Source organism: Delphinapterus leucas, chromosome 9 (genome assembly GCF_059928025.1).
Source record: "Delphinapterus leucas isolate spDelLeu-1000000601 "Yukka" chromosome 9, BTC_Dleu_Yukka2, whole genome shotgun sequence".
In the NCBI taxonomy this organism is placed as follows: Eukaryota; Metazoa; Chordata; class Mammalia; order Artiodactyla; family Monodontidae; genus Delphinapterus; species Delphinapterus leucas.
In genome coordinates, this window is record NC_143137.1 from 12,383,555 (window position 1) to 12,408,263 (window position 24,709).

The window sequence follows — 24,709 nt, forward strand, 5'->3', positions numbered from 1 at the left end:
ATTAATCCAACTATATCAATAATCACTTTTGAATGTCAATGGTCTAAATGCACCAATTAAAAGATGGAGATTGTCAGAGTGGATTAAAATATAAGACTCAACTATATGTTGTCTACAAGAAACCCACTTTAAATATAAAGATGCATATAGATTAAAATTAAATGGATGGATAAAGATATATCATACTAAGACTAATCAAAAGAAAGCAGGAATAGCTATACTGATTTGAGACAGAGCAGACTTCAAAGCAAGGAAAGTTACCAGAGATAAAGAGGGGCATTATATTATGATAAAGGTGTCAATTATCCAAGAAGACATAACCACTCTCAATGTGCATGTGCCCAATGAGAGAGCCTCAAATTATATGAGGTAAAAACTGATAGAACTGAAAGGAGAAATAGTTGAATCCACTATCATAGCTGAAGACTTCAACACCCCTCTATCAGAAATGGACGGTTCCTCATCAACAGACAAATGGATAAAGAAGATGTGGTACATATATACAATGGAACATTACTCAGCCATAAAAAGGAATGAAATTGGGTCATTTGAGGAGACATGGATAGACCTCGAGACTGTCATACAGAGTGAAGTAAGTCAGAAAGAAAAAACAAATGTCGTATATTAACGCATATATGTGGTAGAAAAATGGTATAGATGAACCAGTTTGCAAGGCAGAAATAGAGACACAGACGTAGAGAACAAACATATGGACACCAAGGTGGGGGGCGGGATGAATTGGGAGGTTGGGATTGACATATATACACTGATATGTATAAAATAGATAACTAATGAGAACATGCTGTATAGCACAGAGAACTCCACTTCGCTGTACAGCAGAAACTGATACAACATTGTAAAACAACTATACCCCAAATTAAAAAAAGAAAGAAATGGATGGTTCCTGAAGGCAGAAAATTAATCAGGACATAGTTGAACTCAACAGCACCTTCAATCAACTGGATATAGTAAAAAAAAAAATAACAGAATACTTTATGCAAAAACAGCAGAATATATATATTTTTCAAGCTCACATGAAAAATTCATCAAGATAGACCACATTCTGTGTCATACAAGACACATAATAAATTTAAAAGAATAGGAAACATACAGTGTCTGCTCTTAGGCCACACTACAATTAAATTAGAAATCAATAACGGAAAGATAACTAGAAAATCCCAAAATACATGGGGATTAAACAACTTACTTACAAATAACACATGGGTCAAAGAAATCTCAAAAGGAATTTAAAAATATTTTAACTAAATTAAAATTAAGACACAATTTACCAAATTTGTGGATGCAGGAAAAACACTGATGAGAAGGAAATTTTTAGCATTGGAGGTATATATTAGAAAAGAAAAAAAGATCTAAAGTCAATAATATGTTTCCACCTTGGGAAGCTAGAAAAAGTAGAGCAAATTAAATCCAAAACAAGCAGAAGAAAAGATATTACAATATTATAATAATTAGAGCAGAAATCAAAGAAAATGAAAATAAGAAATAGAGAAAATCAACAAAACCAAAAATTGGTTCTTTGAAAAGATCAGAAAAATCAATAAGCCTTAGCCAATATAACCAAGAATAAAAGAGAGAGGACACAAATTACTAATATTAGAAGTGAAAGAGGAGATATCACTACCAACCCCATGGACAGTAAAAACTATAAACAACTCTATGCCTGCAAACATGAAAACCTAGATGAATTCTGTGAAAAACATAATCTGCCAAAACTCAAACAAGAAGAAATAGACAATCTAAATACACTTATATCTATTAGAGACATCGATTAAACAATAACCTTCCAAAACAGAAAACACTGGGCCCAGATGAGCTCAGTCATGAATTCTACCAAATATTTAAGTAAGAAATTATACCAATTCTCTGCAACCTCTTTCAGAAGATAGAAGCAGAGGGAATATTTCCTAAATCATTCTATTAGGCCAGCATTATCCTAATAACAAAAACAAAGTCATTACAAGAAAACTACACACCAATACCACAATGTTTTAATTACTATAACTTTGTAGTATAGTTTGAAATCAGGAAGTGTGATGCTTCTGGCTTTGTTCTCAGGATTGCTTTAGCTATTTGAGGTCTTTTGCAATTCCATACAAATTTTAGGATTTCTTTTCTATTTCTTTAAAAATAGTCATTGGAATTTTGATAGGGATTGCATTAAATCTATAGATGGCTTTGGGTAGTATGGAAATTTTAACAATACCCATTGTTCCAACCCATGAACATGGGATATCTCAATTTGTTTATGTCTCCTTTCATTTCTTTCTTCAAAGTCTTATGGTTTTCATTGTACAGATCTTTCACTTCCTTGGTTAAATTTATTCCTAAGTATTTTATTGTTTTTGATGCTATTGTAAATGGTATACCATAAAACTCCTTGAAGGAAACATAGAGAGGAAACTCCTTGACATGGCTCTTGGCAACGACTTTTTTGACATGACACTAACAGCACAAGCAACAAAAGCAAAAATCAACAAGTGAGGCTACATCAAACTAAAAAGCTTCTGTACAGCAAAAGAAACAATCAACAAAATGAAATTGTAACCTACAGAATGGGAGAAAATATTTGCAGACTATATAAAGAGATAAAGGGTTAATATTCAAAACATATAGAGGACTCATACAACTCAAAAACAACAACAAAAACAATTTAAAAATGAGCAGAGGAATTAAATAGACTTTTTTTCCCAAAGAAGACATCTAAGTGGCCAACAGGTACATGAAAAGATACTCAACATCACTAATCATTGGGAAATGCAAATCAAAACCGCAATGAGATATCATCTCACACCTGTTAGAATGTCTGTCATCAAGAAGATACAAAAATCCTTAACAAATATCAGAAAATTAAATCCAATTGCAAAGGAAGAAATATAATTGTCCCTTCCTGTAGGCGACATGATTGTCTACATAGAAAATCCCAAAGAATCTACAAAAAGCTCCTAGAATACATGAGTTCAGCAAGGTCAGGGAATACAAAATCAACACATAAAAATCAGTCGCACTTCTATATACTAACAATGAACATATGAAACCTAAAATTAAAAATGCAATATGATTTACAATCACTCCAAAGAAAATGAAATAATTAGGCATATAGTTAACAAAATATGTACAGAATCTTTAGCTAAAAAATTTTAAATGTTGAAGAAAGAAATCAAAGAACTAAATAAAAGGAATAACATGCTGTGTTCATGGACTGGAAAACTCAACATAGTAAAGGCAGCAATTGTCCCCAGACTGATCGATAGGTTTAATGAAATTCCTATCAAAATTCCAGTAAGGTCTATTAATTATGGAGAGAAGCTTATTGAAAATTTATCAGACATTCAGATGAGGTTTTAAGCCCATAATAAAAGTTTTAGGACTTCCCTGGTGGCGTAGCAGCACAGGAATCCACCTGCCAATGCAGGGGACACAGGTTCGAGCCCTGGTCCAGGAAGATCCCACATGCAGCGGAGCAACTAAGCCCGTGCGCCACATTACTGAGCCTGAGCTCTAGAGCCCACGAGCCACAGCTACTGAGCCCGCATGCCACAACTACTGAAGCCCGCATGCCTAGAGCATGTGCTCCCCAACAAGAGAAGCCACCGCAATGAGAAGCCCACACACCACAACGAAGAGTAGCCCCCACTCACCACTAGAGAAAGCCCGCGCACAGCAACAAAGACCCAATGCAGCCAAAAATAAAAATTAAATTAAAAAAAAGTTTTAGTTAGGTTCTACAAATGACTGAGCCTGTACAGAAAATGACTAGTATATTACCTATTTCCCAAACTTTCCTGTTCCTAATCCATCAGCTCTCCCTCTCCAACAAAGCTCCACAGCCTCATCTCCTAGTACAGCCCCAATCAAGCATGAGATACCTTCAGTCACTCACCAGTTATCATCAGCAAGGTTAATAGGATACACTTCATGTTGATGCCTGAATCTTGTCCTGAGGATAAGGTTGTAGTGGAAACTAACAGGCACAAAGCAGGGATAGAAGGTATATCCTGCTTGGGGATTCTGAACAGCAGGAGAAAGTACAGGTGAGAGAACTGGGGATGAGGATTCTACAAGTCTGTCATTTAGAGGCTTCTCCTTCCAGTATTGATCCTTGGCGTAAACAAAATCCTTAGAAACAAAATCTGAGTAAAAGAATGGCAAGTTGAGCTACAGTAGAGAGGCACATGCATTAGTTCAAGTGAGACAAGATTATGGCCTGGATTGGGGTGAGAGCAGTGAGAATGGAAAGATATGGATGGCTTTAAGAGACTTCGGGAAGTAGGATGGACTTTGGGATTGAGTGGTCAGAAAAAATTTTTTAAAGTGGAAGGTAGAATTGTCTTCTAAAATAAGGAAAACAAGTAGCAGAATGAATTTGAAAGGCTGGAGGAGTAAGGAGTTTAATTTTGACATGCTCAATTTCAGGAGCTGAGAGGAGACACAAACAATGGTTTCCAGAAGGCAGTTGTATATGTGGGACCAGAGCTCTGGGCTAGAGATACCAATGTGAAGCTCATCAACAGGTAGCAGCGTCCCCAGTGCCAAGGCCTCCAGAAAATCTGCTTTTCTGTTCTTAGTCCTCACATCCTCGAACAAGCCTCAAACTCCCTTCCTGGTCCAGAATCTTTCCAAAAGATCTAGGAAAACAACCTGAAAGTAAAGTATATCTCTTTCCCAAATTTTTACCTGTTTTAACTAATCCCACCCCCACCACAGAAAACCTTCCATAACTCCATCCTGTCTAGGAACCTCAAATATATTTCATAAACCAGCCCTACTCCCAATGTAGCTCTGTGTTCATTGTGAGGTTCAAGAAAGTACGTGTCATGTTAATTTCTCATTCCACACTTCAGGGAATTTGTGTGAGGGACTGTATAGCTTTCCCAGATCCATGAATGCTGGTTAATGAGCTGAAGCCTGGAGGATGTGGTTGAAAAGTGGTGGGTATCCAGTAGTAAGATGTAGATTGTACTTCTAGTCTTTCCAGCCATGTGTGATTTGAGAAAATCATTTAAATTCTCTGTTTCGGGTCTGTCACCTACAGGTCAGGAAAAAAGAAAAAATGATACCAGCCCCACCCCTGTCTCGTTTTTCCAGGGTTGCTGTGACACTGAAATGAGATTATGAGTTTAGGAAACTTTCAGGGGCTAGAATGATACAAAGCATAATTAATTTTACATCTCAGACTAACCTGATATAAAATCACCACTAACAATGTCTGTAAAGAACTTAGCTCAGTGCCTGGGATGCAGTAAGTGCTCAGTGAATGTTAACTATTAGCATCCCTGCTCTTTGTGTTCCCAACTAGCCAGGGATGACGGTGGCAGTCTGTTATTGGCTGAGAAATCTTTTCATTAGGTAAAAAACACTTAGAGGTACTGCCTTCTGAATTGTCACCAGCCATTCAGTAGATCCTAGATCTAATGTAATCTAGAATGTAAGTCATTCTCCAACTGTCAAAACAACCGCTCAATGAATGCTTTCCATTTCCACATTTCCATAGCTCAAAGGTGCTGATCGCAACAGCCGGACCAAGCTGGTGATGATGGCTGAGTGATGAAATAGTGACCACTGGGAAAGATGAAGTTAGTGTAATAAAGATGGGAGGGGCTGAAGGAAAGGATAAGTAACTGTTAGGGAGTTCAGAGCAAACCTGAGCACACTGTCTTCGTGAACTAAGGTGGAGAATCCTGTCCCCCACAGCCCTGGCCTGAAAAACTCCATGGGGAGATAAGTCCTAAGCCTGGAGCTCCCTTTCCCACAGACAGTTTAACTACTTTTAGGCAAATGGGCTTTTAGGGACAGCAAATAGAGGGACCTGGATGCAGAAGTCTAGGAACTAGGCTTCCTTGTCCTTCCCTAAGAAACCCCAATAGAGGCACAGTCCCCCACCTTCCCTGGAGCAGAAGGGCCTCCATCCGCCTATCTGGAGCCCTCTTCCTCCTTCCTGTCTATGCCCAGAGCTGCTTTTCAATCCCACTGCGTGCCCCCATGCCTAACCATACCCACTGATTCTCCTAGGTGTTCCTGAGGAAAATACTGAACTGAGAGCTCCATTTTCTGCTGGTCTTCCGCACCTCACAAGGAAAGATTTAGATGGCTATGAAATTTATCTTCTGTTTGAGTGTCCTTGCTGGTATGTATCCATGACTTTCTACTCTGTCCTATAAGGCACGGGTTAATATAGGATGGAGTGAGGCAGAGGCAGGATGTGTGGAAGGTGCAAAAGAAGAGTCAAGAAAAACTGTCAGAAGCATAATTAGGGGTCTCCCCTCTCAGACTCCAAAGGCTCTCGGGACAGGCTGAGCCCCATTGCTAAGCTATGGGGTAGGTTATGGTGTACACCTGCCTCAGAGAATGCTCAACAGTGAGTGTTCCACCCTGGTTATTCCAAAATGTGGGCTTCATCACACAGTGGGCAAGCCTAGTGTAGTCACAAGGACAGAGTACTCATTTTGACATCTGATATGCGCCCTTTTTCAAAAGCTTAGAGACTCAGAATGCAGGGAATGGAGAACATGGGAGCAAAAGATCAAATGCTAGGGCCCTATGTCCTACACTTCCTGACTACCATGAAGTTCTTCTGATGGCAGAATTTGCTGGTGAGGCCTTTCCCACCACACCCTGACTTGCCTAGGTTGCATCACAAATCAGTTGTGTGAGCTTGGACAAGTTAATTAATCTATCTGTGCTTCAGTTTCTACAGTCAAAATGGGGATATTACTACCTACACTATAGAGTCATTGTGAAGATTAAATAAATCCATGTAAAGCACTTAGAACAAGAGCTCAATGTCTCTTGTCCTTAATAATACTCCACCCTTTTTTCCTTGGGGTTTCTAACTGTGTGACCACACAGAGAAGGGTGTGGTGAGGTACAGGACTGGGCTTGGGGAGGATTAACATAAGAACCAAGGGCAGCGGAGACAAGAACAATATTTCTGATACTAGAATCAGCCTTCCTCCTCTTTATTCTCTAGGGGTTTTTTTGTTGTTGTTTCTTTGTTTTGTTTTTTTTTTTGCTGTACGTGGGCCTCTCACTGTTGTGGCCTCTCCCGTTGTGGAGCACAGGCTCCGGACGCACAGGCTCAGTGGCCATGGCTCACGGACCCAGCCGCTCCGCGGCATGTGGGATCTTCCCGGACCGGGGCATGAACCCACGTCCCCTGCAACGGCAGGCGGACTCTCAACCACTGCACCACCAGGGAAGCCCTCTAGTTTTCTTTTAATAACATAATTCATTTATAAAAGCACTGCATGTTCAAACTAGAAAATTTGGAAATATTAAAAAGTAGAAAAAATAAACATCATTCATAATCCCACCTCAGTCAACACATGCTAATGCATTGTCTGAATTTACTCCCAGGCTTTATTTTTAATGGTTTATTTTTGTTTCTTTACTTGTTTTTAGACAATTAGATTACTGGATTAATGTACATTTTTATTTTTTAACTTAAAGGTTATCAATATTTCCTTTGCTGTTCAATACTCTTTACAAATACAATTTTAATATATATGACGTTCCATTTGTTCATATACTTCTGTATTTCAATGTCCAACATTACTGCATTGGACACTCATATTTCAACCATTTAGCTATTATAAATAGTGTTAAAATGAGCACATTTATTAATAATCTTTGTCTACATCTGATTATTTCTTTAGAATCAAGAATTCTTGGCTTTGGAAATATTAGGTCAAAGGTGACGAACCATTTACAATTTTTGATGCCCATTTCTAAATCACTTTTCAAGAAAATAGAATAAATTCCCATTCCTATAAGCATTAAATGAGAGTCTCTCTCATTGTACTTTCTTATACTATTACCAATATTAAACAAAAATGATTAGTATAAATATTAGACGAAACACTATGTCATTTTGATTTACATTTTGATTCAAAAAAAATGTCAAACATTTTCACATTTCCTGGCCAACTGATTACCTCTTTAAAATCATCCATATTTCTATTCAACTAGGAAGTTGTTGATTGTCTTATTCGTTCTAAGAACATCTTACATATGTTTCTCAGGGACAATTTTCCCCGCTCAATCATCCGTGCAGAAAGAAGACCATGCCCCCTATTTGGTATACCTCAAGTCTCACTTCAACCCCTGTGTGGGTGTCCTCATCAAAAGCAACTGGGTGCTGGCGCCTGCTCACTGCTACCTACCGTGAGTGCTGGGCATCCTTACCCACTACAACAGCTACTACTCATTCTGCATCGGTGGTTCTCAAGTAGAGGCAGCTTCCCCTCCAGGGTATTTACATTTGGCAAAGGCAGACATCTTTGGCTGTCACAATGGGATGAGGGATGGGGAGAGGCTGTGCTAAGGGCGCCTACCCAGAGAACAGGGGCCAGGGCAGGGATGCAGCTAAACACCCTACCGCGCACAGAGCAGCCCTACCGCAGAGCAGTACCCAGCCCCAAACGTCAGCAGTGCTGCTCTTGAGGAGCCCCGTTCTACGTACTATGCCTCCTCAGTCTCCCTTCGGTTTTTAAAGTTTTTTACTGGCAATAGGAATGTGTTTTGTCAGTTAAGGGACCAGCAGGTAACTGATGGTACACTCGAATTTGATTAAGTTGAGGAGAGTTCATAAAAAGAACTAATGACAAAGATATGGTCTCGTTATAGGGAAAACACAGGGAAAAAGTTCAGTCCCCCCGCGTTTAGTATTAGAAAGGTGCAGTTACTACCCCTAGACCTAAAGCAGCGGGGGAGAGAATGTTTACAAGGGGAGAGGGGGAAAGAAAGAGAGAGAGAGCGCTGTGCGCAGGGACTGCCTGATAGGGGCTGTAACCATTGGTCAAGAGACAGCCAACAGCCACGCCCTGTGGCAACCTTACAGGAAGAAAGATGGGAGGATAAATACTCCAACCTCTCCCTTCTCCCTCCCCTTACTTTCTGGTGCTTCTTATTGGCCAAATACCAATCAAACGCTAGAGGACCAGAAAGCCCACTGACTTAATCCACAAATATCACCTTCCAAAGTACAGAGCAGGATGAAAGAGTTGTGAGTAGATCTGATGAAGCAAACAGGAGATACCCAACACTCAAGTCACCTCATTCTCTTACCTCCACCAGAATGGAAATAACCCAATCTGATAGGCTGGAGCTGGAAAGGAGGGAAAATAATATTTCTATGCCATGCATCCTTTTCTTCTCCACTACATTAAGGACACTACATAAACAAACATAGTGGTTAAAGGCTCCGCCACTCAACTGTGTGACATGGGTGAATACTCTTATGTGCCTCCGTTCGTTACTTCATCTGTAAAATGGGGATTCAAAATAGAACCCACCTCACAGATTTGTCGTGAGTGGTAAATGACGTAATCCAGAATCCAGATACAGCCCTTGGCCAAGTATCTGGCACACTATAACATTCAACATCAGCTTAGACGGTGATGATGATCACTTCCAACCCTTTATCCCTCCAGAAACCTGAAAGTGATGCTGGGAAATCTCAGGATCAGAATCAGAGATGGGACAGAGCAGATAATTGACCCTATCCAGATTGTCCGCTACTGGAACTACAGTCATAGTTCCCCCCAGGATGACCTCATGCTCATTAGGCTGGCTAAGCCCGCCATCCTCAACCATAAAGTCCAGCCCATTCCCCTCGCCACCAGCACCGTCAAGCCAGGCACCATCTGTATGCTTTCAGGCTTGGACTGGAGCCAAGACAACAGCGGTGAGTGCACCTCCCACCGAAAACCAGGGTCATCAGTTATCCCTGAAGAGGAGCACCCATGTCTGTATAGCTGAGAAGGGAGGAGAATGGATGGAGACCAAAGGGAGATACTATATGAGTGGTCTGACAAAAAGAGACCCTCCCAGAAGTCCAAAGCTCCTCCCTTCCCAGGGTGACTAATGCTCCACTGCTTCTTCAGAGCTTTGGCAGAGGGGGCCACCAGGCCACCTGACTCTGCACAGAGGCCACGCCATTCCTGATCGTCAGAGGTACAATTCAAGTTAAAGAGTCTGTGCTCCCCTCTCCCATACTAGCTCACTTAACATGTGGAGGACACCAGAGAACTTGAGTCAGGTCACCTCTTTTGCCTCCAAGAACAGACACAGAGAAGAAAGAAAACTCTGCTTTTTAAAGGGACATAAAGGCTATTTCAAAATCCTCAAGTTTAACTCTCCTAACCATGCACAAAATCATGTCTTCCCTTTGTCTCATTATTTTCTTCAGACACACACAAAACACCAGTTGAAATAGAAGGTGGTAATTGGAGCACTAAATAACAATTGTGAAAAAAAAAATTGTGAACAGGAAGGTTTCTTTTATCCCTGTCTTCCCTCAGGCAGACACCCTGATTTAAGGCAGAACCTGGAGGCCCCCATGATGTCTGATGCAGACTGCCAGAAAACCGAACAAGGAAAAAGCCACAGAAACTCCATATGCGTTAAATTTGTGAAAGTGTTCAGTCGAATTTTTGGGGTAATCTTTTCTCTGTATTCAACTTTCACTTACTTGTATTATATATGTCCAGTTAACTATTTAATTGTGATATTTAAAAAATTGAAAGCCCACAGCTTCATAATTTTTTGAAAATTTGATAAGGCTGCAGCAAAGCCCCCCATTACCTTCAGTAAAGGGCCCTCCTTAGAGATGTCTGTATTCATTAAAGGGCATCACGCAGTATCTAGAGTTAATAACACTTTGCTAGGTTTTTATTCTCATAGATGCAACTATGAAACGGGCATTGCTTTTAAAAAATTAACTGAAACTTTTCACCAATTGAAACTGGCTTCACCAGTTCAAACAAATGGAGTTTGACTCATTTTACATGTGAGTTCTAGCAAGGTTTTTCTCTGACTTTCTCAATGTCACACAAGATTAGTTACGACAAAGCTAGATAAATGACTCAAGCTTCCAGTCTCCCAACTCAGTGCTCTTTTCTTGAGGCAGCATGCTACCTCTAGACAGGGTGCATCCACATTGCGGACGAGAGGGCTCCTATAGGGAGAAGATCTGACCATATCTGTCTCTCTCCCTCTCTCTGCATGATCCCTTGTAGGAGGTGGCCGTTGCTACTGTCATCTGCAAAGGCAAGCTACAGGGGATCGAGGTCGGACACTTCATGGGAGGGGATGTGGGCATCTACACCAATGTTCAGAAATATATCACCTGGATTGAGAACGTCACTAAAGACAAATAAGACCATACTACTCCCTCTGCATCCCAGTGGCTCTGCCATTGACAATACTAACCGCAACTTTCCCCAAATTCAAAATAAAACGTCCAAATAGAAATATTTGGATGTATCACACCAGTATCGTATGTTTTCTTATTTGTGTCTCTGTCCATATTCCATAATGATCTGAAGAACCAAGAACAAAACATGAAATAAGCACTTTCTACACTGTACTGGGTTATGTCCATTATCTCATTTAATGCTTATAACAAGCCTTTGAGGTTATCGTTTATTCCTACTTTACAAATAAGAAAATTGAGACTAATATAGGTTACTTAACATTATTATAGCTGGTAAATATAAGAACCTGAAATGGAACCCCGAAATGTCAGATTTTCAGCCCTGTGCTCTTAGCCTCGAAATTATAGGCAAGTCCATAGCATCACAACAGATGCTGGCTCTGTTTTCCTGCTACCTCTCTTAACATTCAAAGGGCTTGAAGCTCTCAATTGTGTCTCAGATCTTGGGTACTGAAATAAACTCTCCCAAAAATGCAGCAGGCTGAAGGGAGAGAGCTAGTGGATGGGTAGGAGGTTGAAAAGAAATGTCAGGACAGTGACAACAATCACAAGTCAAGTCCAAAGGGAGGCCTGGCAGCTCCAGAGCAAGATGAAGAAGTCATTTAGATCCAAGGAGAGCACAGTATCAGGGCAGCAGCAGAGCTTAAGAGGTCGAGATAGCTGAGAGGAGGTGAAAGAAGGGCAGAAATTGGGTTTGGCCTCAGACCATGGGATTAACAAGGTCAAGAAAGCAGGTACCAGTCCTCTGGTTGAGAACTTGGTAAAACATCTCTCCAGGTATCCCAGATCTGGAAGTGATAGAGGAATTCAGGATACCCAAGAGATTTGGTCACACAGGACAAGGCAGGTTAAAGTAATGTCCCAGCAGATGAAGATTCAGGAAACAACCCCACACTATCCTTGAGTAATACTTTCTATTCCCAAGGTTTAAAATACAATCTATACTTTAATGACATCTGTGTCAGGCAGAATAATGCCCCCCCAAAATGTCCACACCCTAATCTTCAGAACCCATGAATATGTTACTTTACATGGAAAATGCAGCTTTGCAGATGTGATTATGCTTATGGACGTTGAGATTATCCTGGATTATCTGGGTGGGACCAATGTAATCACATGGCCATAGAAAACTAATACAACTTTTAAATCCACAGCCCCTAAAAGAACTGCTTTTTATAATGGGATTTAAAAACCTTCAATGGTGTCCGATTGCCCTGAGAATATCTAAACTTATTAGAATGGCATCCAAGCCTCATTGATACTTCCCACCAACCTCATCACACTCCCAAAATAGAATTTCTAATACTGTCTTGCCACTTGGCATTGCTTCCTGACCCTGTGAAATGTAAATCAGGTTAAAAAGAATGTCAGAGGAAAACATTAAAAAAAAAGGCCAACGTCCCCTTTCCTTTTAAGGTAGCAACCTGGTCAAGGCACAACCTTAACAAACTTAGATCCATTAAAAAAAAATTCCTTGAGTTGAAGTCAAGCCTTCAAGTGTTGAATGCAAAGGCAACAATATTCCAGGCGAAGTATTTCCTCTGCTCCCATTGCCTATGACTTAGGCATAAACAAATCATATCAATCACTCTTAGAAGTAGACTGCAAACTGTGCTATGTTCAAATGTGTGAAAACTCCCTTAAATGCTGCCATGCGGCTGCTGTCTCCTCAAATGATGCAAAGAACAATTATGCAATAGAAGCAACAAGAAAGATTAGGACTTGTTTAAATCAAAATTACTGCCAATATGACAAAAGATAACTCAAACAGCAGTGTAGATCTGGATCACCATTCAAAATCATCTGTCCTATAGCCTCAGCCAGAGGATGACCAAAAGGAAGTCTGAGAAATGAAAATTAAATCCATAGTCCCACCTGTCAGAAAATTATCAATTCTGCAAAACAAGCAAGAACACACCACAACCTATCTGGAAAGAAATGACCACAAAACTTTCAGAATCCAGATGGAAAAACAAACACTGAATGCACTCGTGCTCCAAAGCCAATTAAAAGTGACCAATCCCTATCCATTGCCCATTTCCAAAAGCTCACCCAGTAAAGATCACCCAATTTATAATCATAAGAGCTAGCCCTTAAAAAACCTTCTGTAACTCCCCTTCAGTGGACATCACTGATGTTCTGCTCTTAATAAAGTTTTCCCTAGCTGGAACGATTATTAATAAATGACTCTGCTCTTGACATAGGCTTTCCTGATGATTTTGTGCAGATTTTAACAGCTTGTATCTAAAGCGAAGGCTTCACTTAGTCACTAGATCCCATCCCCTCTCTTCTAGTCAAGAAAATCGCTCTGGTACTATTTCTCTTTTGGTCTCTCGGTCTCTCAGTCTCTCGGTCTCTATCTCTGTCTCTTTCTCTCTCTCTCTCTCTCTCCCCCCTCCCATCAGTCCCATCAACACAGAACCATGTTGTTATATCTCCCATTAAAAAATTGTATTTAGATCTCATGTCCCCTGCCCTGGCTGCTATTCTCTCCTACAATTTATAGCAAAACTTCTTGAAAAGGTTGTCTATTTTCACCAATTCCTCTCCATCTCAGTCTCTTGATCCAACTCATATCTGGCTTTTGCACAGCACTCCCTCTAAAACTACTCTTTCTAAAGTCACCAATGACTTGTATATTTCTAAATCCACAGGTCAATTCTCAGCTCTCATTTTACTTGACATTATCAACATCAATTGAAAATGTTAGTCATTCCCTCTTCCTGGAAACATTTTCTTTACTTGGCCTCCAGGACGTCATCTTTTTTCCATCTATCTCACTGGCTACTTCTTTTCAGTCTCCTCTATTGATTCCACCACATTTCTCCAACCTCTTAATGTCAGAGTTCCCCAAGTTTTAGTCTTGGCCCTCTTCTCTTATCCATATCATCCACTTCCTTACTGATCTATGCTAGTCTTAAGATTTTAAATATGATATATAATCTAACAGCTCCCAAATATATATCTCCAGTTTGGACTTTTCCCTTGATGTCCAGTCTCATGTATTTTACTCATATAGTCTACTTTGATATCTAATATATATCTCAAACTTAACATGTTCAAAACTGAACTCCAAGTCTTACCCACAAGTCAACCAGCCTCACCCACGATCTTCCCCATATGAACTGATGACAAGCTAATGACCCTGCAATTTACTCAGGCCAAAAGTTTGGAGTCACTTTTGATTCCTCTCATCTCTCATATCTTATATCTAATCTATAGGTAAATCCTGCCAGGTCTATCTTCAAAACATTTCGACAATCTTACCACATCTCCCTGTCTCCACTGCAACCACCCCAGTAAACCTGGAGCAGTGCAATATCCCCCAACCCATTTTATTCTTCTACTTTTGCCTTACTAAATTTAACCTATTCTCAGTACAACTACCAAAGTGGTCTTTTAAAACCTAAGTCAAGTTTTGTCACTTGCCTCTGCTAAAAACCCTCCAATCATTCCCCATCTCACTCAGAATAGAAGATAAAATTCGAACAATGGTCTATAAAGTCCCTAAAATCATGGGCTCCATGACCCCTTTGACCTCAGTGCCCACTACACCCTCTACTCCAGCCACAGTGGACTCCTCGCTCCTCCTTGAACACATTAGACACTTTCTTACCTCAAACTTTTACACTTTCCCCAGGTTCCTGCATGGCTACCTGCCTCACTTCCTAAAATCTTTGTTTAACTATTTTCTTAGTGAAGTCTTGTCTGACTAACCCTATTTAAAATTAGGATCCCACTTCTGGTGGAAGTGCATATTCATTTTCTACAAAAATTTGGCAGTGCATATGATAAACCTGCGAATTATGCATATTCTGCCTTCTACCTTTAGAGTTTTACAAGGATGTTTGCTGCAGCACTGTAGAGAGCAAAAACTGGTGGGGTGGGGGCCATAGAGTATCGCTTATTTCTAAAAAGGCAGTACAACCATACACAATAATATGTGTGATCATTTAAAATGGTGTTGTAAAAGAATATGTATTGTCATAAAAATTATAAGCATAAGACTCAGTTTATGAAATAGTATATATGTTATCGCTCCATTTTTGTGCCCATAGCTATTCATTCAACAATATCTACTATTCTAAACACTGAAGACACAAAGAAAACCAAAGAAAAAGATTCTTGTCCTCAAGGAGTATACATTCTAGTTTAAAGGTACAGGTAGTTAAATTTTAAAATGTATGTCAGATAAGTACTGTGAAAGAAAACTAAAGTGGAATTGGGAGCACTGGGGTAACATTTCAAAGAGAGTACATATTGAGATTCATTTGACAAGGATCCCCAAAACTTGAGCAGGTTCTAAGAATTCTCCTTGGGAATGCAGAAAATAGAGTTGAAAGGTGTTTGGGAAAGGTGGTGTCTGCTCTCCTAGAGATATCATGATAAACAGAGAACAGTGAAAATGCCACGATCAGGGGTGAGAACGTGAGGATGAGGAACGTGTTTATGACAAGTTGTAATAATAAAGTGTGACAAAATGTGGCTCCGGAGCCTGAATGTACCCAGAAGGCGATGACGATGAATGGACAAAAGAAGGGAAGAGGGTAAGGGATCCATCCAGGGAACATCCAGGACATGGATCTCAGGAGTAAGGATGTGGATTGGTTACTGCTCCTGTGGGGATACTGGGAAAACCCAAAGTCAGTTTGCAAAGCTAGGGGCCTTGAAGTGAATGCTGCTGTCATCAGATGTTCCTCCAACTCTTTTACTAGTTCCTCAGAATTATCCAGTGCTGAATAATAAAACCTTATTAAAAGAAAAAAAGCCTGAACTGTTGATACCTGTTTTTTAAAGTTATCTTTTACCTTATATTCAAGATAAGTTCATCTCAGTGATGCTATGCTAAGAAAACTTCAATGAGATTAATACTCTATTTTTCTTAACCTTTTTTGCACATCTGAATCACATGAGGAACTTTAAAAGACATAATGCCTGGGTCCTATCTCAGAGATTCTGATGTAATTGCTCTTGGGCAAGACCTGGGCACTTGGGATACTTTTTAATCTGCCAAAGTGATTCTCATATGCAGCCAAGATTGAGAACCTGAAACTGACTTTCACCATGAAGCTTGTACTAACTAAAGCTTTCCCAGAATTTTACAGCACACTAGAGGCTGCGAAAAATGGTTTTCTGAAAACCCAGGTTTACTAGTTTCATACTGCTATATAGAAACACACTAACGTTTGGGTATTGACCTTATATATAGCTACATTTCTAAATTAACTTATTTCCTAAAATTGTTTAGATTATTGGGATTTTCTATGTAGACAATCATATATTAAAATAATGAGTTTTATTTCTTCTTTTCCAATACTTACATCTTTAATTTCTTTAATGTGTCTTTAAGTGTATAATTCAGTGGTTCTTCATATAGTCACAGACTTAAGCAATTATTACCACCATCTAATTTTAGAACATTTTCATGACCCTGATAGAAACCTATACCCATAAGTAGTCACTACCCAATACCTCTATTCCCCAGCACCTGGAAACCACTGATCAACTTTCTGGTTCTATAGATTTGCCTATTCTGGACCTTTCATAGAAAGGGAATCATATAATATGCAGTCTTTGTGACAGGCTCCCTTCAGTTAGCATAATGCTTCAAGGTCTATCTGTGTTATAGCATGTATCAGTACTTCTTTCCTTCTTATGGCTGAATAATATTCCATCGTATGAATATGTGTGTGCATGTACACACACACACACCACATTTTATCCATTCATTGGATGATGGACATTTGGGTTGTTTCCACTTCTTGACTATTATGAACACTGTTGCCATGAACATTCATTGGTAAATTTTTGTGTGGACATATATTTTCATTTCTCTTGGCTATATACCTATGAGAGGAATTGCTGGCTAATATGATAACTGTATTTAACATAAAATGTAGAAGTTCTTGAAGTCACTCCACTAGCTCCCACTAAAGGAAAGCCCCTCAGCAAAGTTTTCAGCTTTGCTCTTAAAATGCTTATATATTGCTAACGTTTTCTCTTTAATTGAGAGAAAGTTGCCTCCAGTAGTTCCTTTCGTCTTCAATCTATATGCTTAATTTTTTGGACTGTTTCTCCTATTTCCATCTTTTTATTGCTTCCTGATACCTTCTGAGAGAGTTCTTTGAGCTGACCTTCCAGTTCATTCATCGACCGTCTGCTGTATCGATTCTGCTACTTAACCCCATTGTTGAGTACATTATTTCATCTAATTTAAAAATACATATTTTAGAAGCCAAAGGGAAATCAGACTTTTTTTCACCACAGGACCTATCATCTAGGGCAGGTGTGTGACCTAGAATCAGCCAACCAGAAGCTCTTAGCTAGGGCTTATGTACTATGACGCAAAGGGACACATTCACAGAGGCAGTGGCACTGTCTAGGACATAATGCTGACAGTTGAAATGTGAGTGTTGCCGCCAGCATCAGTCCCTCTAGAGTGACTTGGCTGTGTTCTCAGCTGTTTAAACCCTCTTGGTTCCCATTCTGATGTTGACTCTCCAGACTTCCCATTGATTCTAAAAGATAGCCAATTTCCTTCCAATAAATTAATTTCCTCCTTAAGTCATTTCAAGTTGGACACATGAGTTGGGATGTGGGAAAAGTACATGAGAGTTAAAGCACTAATTTCTTCCTTCTACATAGTTAGATTCTGTAGACACTGTCATAAGTTATGGTTCAAAAAGTAAAGTGAAAAACATATTACTTGAAGTTACAAAATTAGTAATCAGAAGAATGACAAGTAAATAAAACTAATCAAATATAGGAGAGGGGAATAAATTTGGGGTTAAGTGAGATGATTCCCAAACTTTGATGAATGGGATTCAAAAGTTACAGTTTCAAAGTTGATAAACCAAGTAAGAAAGGCAAAATATTATTTAGAGATGTGAAAGTAATCACCAGAAGAACTAAGACAAATGGTAAAATGTGACCACATCTGGGCAGTGGGACTAATAACAGGGAGTGGAATGGGAAATGCTGCTGTACATTTTCTACCTTTCTGTATTGTTTACATCTTTTTCCAGTCCCCCTCTAGGCTGCACCATCAGAGATCATACCACATAACAGAAAGGGAAGTAGTAAGACCTACACACATACATACACACTTATGCACATGAACATGGATCCAGCTGCAGCTCGGAGAATGCAAACTATAAAAGATTTAATTACAGAAGATTCAATTCAAAAGCACAGATTTGCCTCCAGATTTGTTTTCTTGGATAAAACACAAAGTAGCCTCACATCCATCATGAGCTAAATCACGCACAGAAAAGGAAGGAAATCCAACCCCAAAAGATGACTGGGAAAACGCAAGTGTTTTGTCCCTAAGAAAAGCAAGTCATAGATACTTCAGTCTGTCATGATTTTGGATCTTGACTCCCAGGCATCCCACCAACACCAAACATGAAAGATTAGTTGCTTATTTCACCTGTTTAAAAATACTCTCAAACTTGAGCATTCCACAGGCTAATCCCGGCATGAAGTCTTACAAGTATGAACAAGAGGAACTTAAGGTTTACTGGTAAAAGCACAAGACTTGGAGTCCAAACATCTGGGACTGTTTTATCTGACTGTTTACTAGCTGATGATGTTAAGCAAATCATCACTCCAGCCTGAGTTTTGTCATCTATAGAATGGGGATAGAATTACTACCTGCATAGAGTTGCTATTAAAATCAAATGAGATAATAGACTACATATAAGAATACCTGATAAAGTGTAAAGCCCAATACAAATGTTAGGTTATTATCATTATGACAGCTGGTCACAACAGACAGCTGTACAAAAATAGGCATGGCATAGTGGAAAATTCATTCTACTACTAAAAATATAACCCTAGAGAAGCATCTCCATACTTGAAAAGGATGAATATTATCATTTCCAGAAGACAAAGATGGTGCTTGACCTCACACAGCTCACAGTGACATCAGTGGAGCTATCCCTCCCTTGAACTATGACTAACATCCACATGTAGCTAGCACATACCTCAGTTCACAGCTTTGGATAAGGAAAAGACATGTGTTAGAACATGTTAATGAAAGTAGAAGTGAAAAAAAATTTTAAGTATATCAAGTATTGTCCTTTGGATTACAGATCCTTTAGAACTGAACCAAAGAAAATGTGTTCAAATAAGCCTAAAAAGAAGGCTGAGAAAGTATATACAAAAACGGACAAGATTCAAAGGAGGGAAAGGCAAAGCTAACTCTTTAGCAAAGTAGTGTGATATAAAGGAAAGAGCCTTGGACCAGGAGTCTGAAAAGTTAGTTCTGGCTCTCTACAAAACTCTGGGCAGGCCATTGCCCTCTCTGGGCCTCAATTTCTCTATAATATATAAAAGGAGTTAAAAGACTAGTTAACACAGCTAATCAATCATTTACAAAACATTTATTGTTTATTATGGGCCAGGTAATATTCTAGGCACCAAGAACTTAGGAAGAAACAAAAACAGACACAGTTCCATGGATTTGATGTTCTAGATGATCTCCATCCAACTCAAAGACCCAACATTTAACTCTGTTAAAACAGAGTTTTAACTCTGACTTTAGGCTGTGGAGAGGCCAGAGTGGACAGTCAGGATGGTCAAATGACCAAAGAAAATAAGGCTTGACCTCTCCAGGGAGCAATGTTCTTTTGGGGAGCAGAAGCAAGTGCCCCTCACTTCCATCTTGCCCCACACTAGGTCCTGGGCTCAGAACGTAATACCAATTGTGGCAGCCAACTGATTTTTATCCTGAAAGGCAAGTCTAGGGCTCAAAGAAACTCCCAGAAATAGAAATATATTTTGTTTTATTTTTCAGTTAGATAACGAGACCAACTACAGTACAGAAATGGGAAACTTATTTGGTACTTCTTTTTTAAGCTTATCTAAAATGACTAAAATTAACAGATAGATGAAATTTCATAAAAATTAAGGATCACTATATTAATTGTTCCTAATCTCGATTTAATATAATAGGAAAAACACAACTTATATATGTAATTTTAAAAGAAATGAATTATTTTCTGTATATAAACAGAACATAACACCTCATTTACCAAACATAAAGCCCTAGCCTTGATTTCTCTCATATATTAAAATAATGTACTTTGCATTGTGAAAAGAGAAACAGTATTGATTTTTATTCTGCACTTTCTATTGTCCATTTATTGATATAGCGTTAAAGAAGGAAAACTTTTACTCAGCCATTAAAAAGAATGAAATACACACACTACTATATATAAAATAGATAACTAATAAGAACCTACTGTATAGCACAGAGAAATCGACCCGATACTCTGTAATACCCTACATGGGAAAAGAATCTAAAAAAGAGTGGATATATGTATAACTATAACTGATTCACTTTGCTGTACACCTGAAACTAGCATAACATTGTAAATCAACTATACTCCAATAAAAATTTATTTTAAAAAAAGAATGAAATAATACCATTAGCAGCAACATGGATGGACCTGGAGAGTATCATACTAAATGAAATAAGTCAGACAGAGAAAGACAAATATCATATGATAGCGCTTATATGTGGAATCTGAAAGAAAAAATGATACAAACAAACTTATTTACGAAACAGAAACAGACTCACAGACATAGAGAACAAACTTATGGTTACTGGGGGTGGGGGAGGGGGAGGGGGAGGGACAGATTGGGAGTTTGGGATTGACATGTACACACTGCTATATTTAAAACAGATAACCAATAAGGACCTACTGTACAGCACAGGGAACTCTGCTCAATACTCTGTGATAATCTAAATGGGAAAGAATTTGAAAAGGAATAGGTACATGTCTATGTATAACAATCACTCTGCTGTACACCTGAAACTAACACAACATCGTTAATCAACTATACTCTAATATAAAATAAAAATTTTTTTTAAAAAGAAGGAAAAATTTTAAATATGTAAAAGTCAGCCCCCTTTTGGAGAGCTATCAAAAAAGTGTCTCAAAACAGTCTCCTGACCACTCCTTTCTCTCCAAGTATATACTGTCTTCCACAGGATTCTCTGACAAGTCGGCTTCATCCTGGGATTCCCCATGATCAATATGACAGAATGAAGAGAAGCGTAGGCAGTGATGAGTGTCTCAGAGATGAAGAGAGCGGTAAGATCAGCAGGAAAAGACCTGGAGGTGATGGAGAAGGGGCTATGTAAAGTATAAGAAAACAGCCCAAGGACTTCAGGACAGTGATGTGAGCCTTGGCCTGAGCATCTCTCCTGCCGACTGTATGGACATTCATCTTCCTGCGGTGTCTACACAAAGAGACAATCCGCATCCCAGAGGAAATAAGCAACACCATGAAGGGCATTATACTTCCTGTATTGAGCCATAATATATACAGATAGTGCCAGTTTGAAGGGGGGTATAAAATGCTGCTGTTTCCGTGGGAAGGATCGGAGAACTCTAAGCTACCCTGGACTATAAGTAACAAACTGATCATGAAGTACACCAGAAGGCACCAGTGACTCAGGCAACAGGCCCTCTGCTTCAGCCACAAGTAGACAGGGTGTTCAAAGGTCATGATCTTCCTGCAGTAGAAGACACTGAGAAAAGTGGCAAACCACAGGCTGGTCTGGCTTACTAAGACCCAGAAGACATTGAGATAGCAAAGCCAATGGCTGCTCTGGAAAAGTGGAAACAGACTTAAGTCCACCATAATCAACCACTGTAGAAGAAATCAACAGACAGCCAGGCCCAGGACAATGAGGTTATATGAGGACCCCTTGAATTTTCTGAGCCGTTCTCCAAAACTCCAGACCACGAGGACTCCATTTCCAACCAGGCCAATGAGAAATTCAGCCACTGCTACCAGCATTAACAGTCCTAGGACAGCAGTCAGCATGGCTGGGGAAGTCTCAGGAGGTGCTCTGCTTCAGTGCCGATGAATGCGAAAGGCTCCTGGCTAAACTGCAGACTCCCTGAAGAGGATACAACACTCACAGTAAATTTTCATATCACAAAATCTGGATTTGGTCTTACCCTTCTGTAACCTGTCCTCAAGCATAGACTGAACAGCTGTGACCAGGAACAGAGAGTTTAGAAGTTATAAACCCCTCTATATTTGCATCCACATGAATGAACCCTGAACAAACCCTGAGACTAGAGATTTGAAAACGTATCAGAAACACCAACTCTCCTTCTCAAGGGTCATGGGCTAACATCTAGATACCAACACATAATATAATAAGATCTCTCAATAAGAAAGACCAGAACAGTCTTAGGTTCTATACAGTGCCAGATGTGAGCTCATTCATATAAAAAAGAAAATTTATTTTCATAAAAAGAACTTTGAACATATAGGCATGAAAGCCAAATAAAGCCAGAAATTAAAAATATATTTCATTATTAAAGAGAGAAGTAGGGGAAGTTTGGGGAAAGAAAACAATCAGAGAACCAAAACATATTTTAAGTGCCAAATAATAAAAAATATAGGAGGTCAGGTAGAGGAGCCATTACTATTAATCAGGATCTTTGAGATCATCTGCCCTTTATGATCAATTATCCACACACACTTGACTTAGCATATATGTCACATCAAGGTCTTAGAGGAAGGAGATGAGCTCAAAGAAGTGAAAAAAGACTAGCAGAGTAATCAAGAAATATAGGAAAAGTGCTTCATTTACTGTTCAGATTCCACCTTCCTTGGGACCAGACAAATGCAAATGTGTTTATGGGAGGCTGAATTCTAAGATGGCGCCCAAGGTTCCCACCCTTTGGTGTACATACCCTGAATAATCCTTGAGCAGGGGTGGGACTGTGAATAACATGGGATGTCACTCCTGTGATTAGGTTATATTACATGGCAAAGATGAAGGGCTTTTGCAGATGTAATTAAGGTCCCTAATCAGTCAAGTTTGAGTTAATCAAAAAGTAGACTATCCTGCGTTGGCCTGATTTAATCAGATAATGTCTTGGAGGAGGAACTGGGCCCTCCTGCTGGCTTTAAAGAATCCAGCTGCCATGTTGTGAGAGAGTCACATGGTGAGAAACTGTGGGAAGCCTCTAGATGCTTAGATTGACCCCACCCCACCCCCGAATCCCACCACCTGACAGCCAGCAAGAAAACAGGACTTCGTCCTACAAATGCAAAGAACTGAATCCTGCCAACAACCAGTAAGCTTGGCAAGCTCCAGAAAGAACACAGCTCCAGAAGGAACACAGCCCCAGAAGGAACACAGCCCAGCCAACATCTTAACTGCAGCCTGTGAGACGCTACACAGAGGACCCATGTAGGCTGTGCCAGGAGTCTTGATCCACAGAAACTGTGACATAATAAATGGATGTTGTTTTAAGCTGCTAAATTTGTCTTGCTTCACAAAAAATAGAAAACCAGTACAGTGTTCAAACCAGGCTAGAAATAACTATGAGGAAATGAGAAGAAAGTGGAATTGGATTGGAAAGAAGGAGAAAGGCCAGGCTTCTTAGGAAGGCAGCACGGGTGTAATAAAAAGGTTCTGTTCCAGGTGCCAGCGCTGCCTTGGGCACTCTATGAAGCTGCAATCAAGCCAGCACCCTCTCTGGGCCTCAGCTGTTCTACTAGTAATATAATAGCTTGTGGGACCGGATTTCTATTCATTAGGTAAGATGTGCAGAGCGCTTACCATGTGCCAGGCAGTGGAGGACGCACAGGAACATAGCAGGGAGCAGGCCCTGCTTCCAGGGTGCACACATTGTGCACCACCCCACCCAGCTGAGGGCCTGGAGCCTGAGAACTCTGCCTGCAGCTGTGGAGAGGCAGAGGGGAAGGTCATAACTGCCACTGGCCAGAAAACTTGGATGAGGCATAAACCTCTCCAGGAGCAAGGCTTCTACGGTGACTTTTGGATGGCAAACAAAACTGCCCTTCTCTCCCACCCTGCCGCACTTGAGGTCCTGAGCAGTGGAACTTCATGCAAAGCATAGCAGCCAACTGACGTGTATCCAGAAAGCCTGGTCTGGGCTCAAAGAAAAAAAAAAAAATCACTAGAAATATAAAGATGGTTTCTTGACGGGCTGCTTTACAAGTGGTGTTAAGAAAGGCTAAACCACGTAGAGAACTGAGATAATTAGTTAATTCTAATAAGAATAATGTTTGTCTAAAAAATGTCTAGCAATTAATGCACAGGTTCATCTTTTTCTTCACACACATTATCTCAAAATTATACCTATTTTCTACTTCATCTCATCAGGGGATACACAGTCTCTACTGGCAAAGAGAAATGGATTACCTGCAATAATTTAGAAAAATGTGATCCTGTCCATGCAAAACATGAGAACTCAGTTTTGACTTCTGGAGTTTACTAAAATAAGCACTTTGCGTTGCTTAGAGAGCAATAGCTCTGGTTTCTATTCTATTTTGCATGTTACTCTCTCATTTTATTTCAAAATTAAAGAAGAAATGAGAAGGAGAATTGAGAACAAAAATTTAATTAACTTGACAATTTTACAGGAAGTTAATTTTACTGTTGGCAATTCTCTAGAGTAAGGGCTGACTAGATCT

At 39.6% G+C, this 24,709-nt stretch overlaps 2 protein-coding genes across 2 annotated transcripts; one reads left to right on the forward strand and one right to left on the reverse strand.

Moving 5' to 3' along the window:
- Positions 1-5,223: 5,223 nt before the first annotated feature.
- Positions 5,224-12,606, forward strand: PRSS37 (serine protease 37). The gene is made up of 5 exons (XM_089917968.1): positions 5,224-5,260; positions 8,040-8,181; positions 9,450-9,703; positions 10,320-10,456; positions 11,037-12,606. Exons 1-5 carry the CDS (start codon positions 5,224-5,226, stop codon positions 11,175-11,177), a joined length of 711 nt encoding a protein of 236 aa, XP_089774094.1. The 3' UTR covers positions 11,178-12,606.
- Positions 12,607-20,864: 8,258 nt separating this feature from the next.
- Positions 20,865-24,679, reverse strand: TAS2R5 (taste 2 receptor member 5). The gene is given in 2 exon segments (XM_089917301.1): positions 20,865-21,379; positions 21,382-24,679. Coding segments are annotated over 2 exon segments (930 nt in total). The 5' UTR covers positions 22,073-24,679; the 3' UTR covers positions 20,865-21,140.
- Between the last annotated feature and the right edge of the window lie 30 nt (positions 24,680-24,709).

What these genes read in the sequence shown, in the direction of transcription:
- PRSS37 (XM_089917968.1), top strand. Translation starts at nt 5,224, where the DNA reads ATGTCTGTAAAGAACTTAGCTCAGTGCCTGGGATGCA. An exon ending in CCTGCTCACTGCTACCTACC is followed by an intron (nt 8,182 to 9,449) that starts GTGAGTGCTGGG and finishes TTATCCCTCCAG; the next exon opens with AAACCTGAAAGTGATGCTGG. An exon ending in CTGGAGCCAAGACAACAGCG is followed by an intron (nt 9,704 to 10,319) that starts GTGAGTGCACCT and finishes GTCTTCCCTCAG; the next exon opens with GCAGACACCCTGATTTAAGG.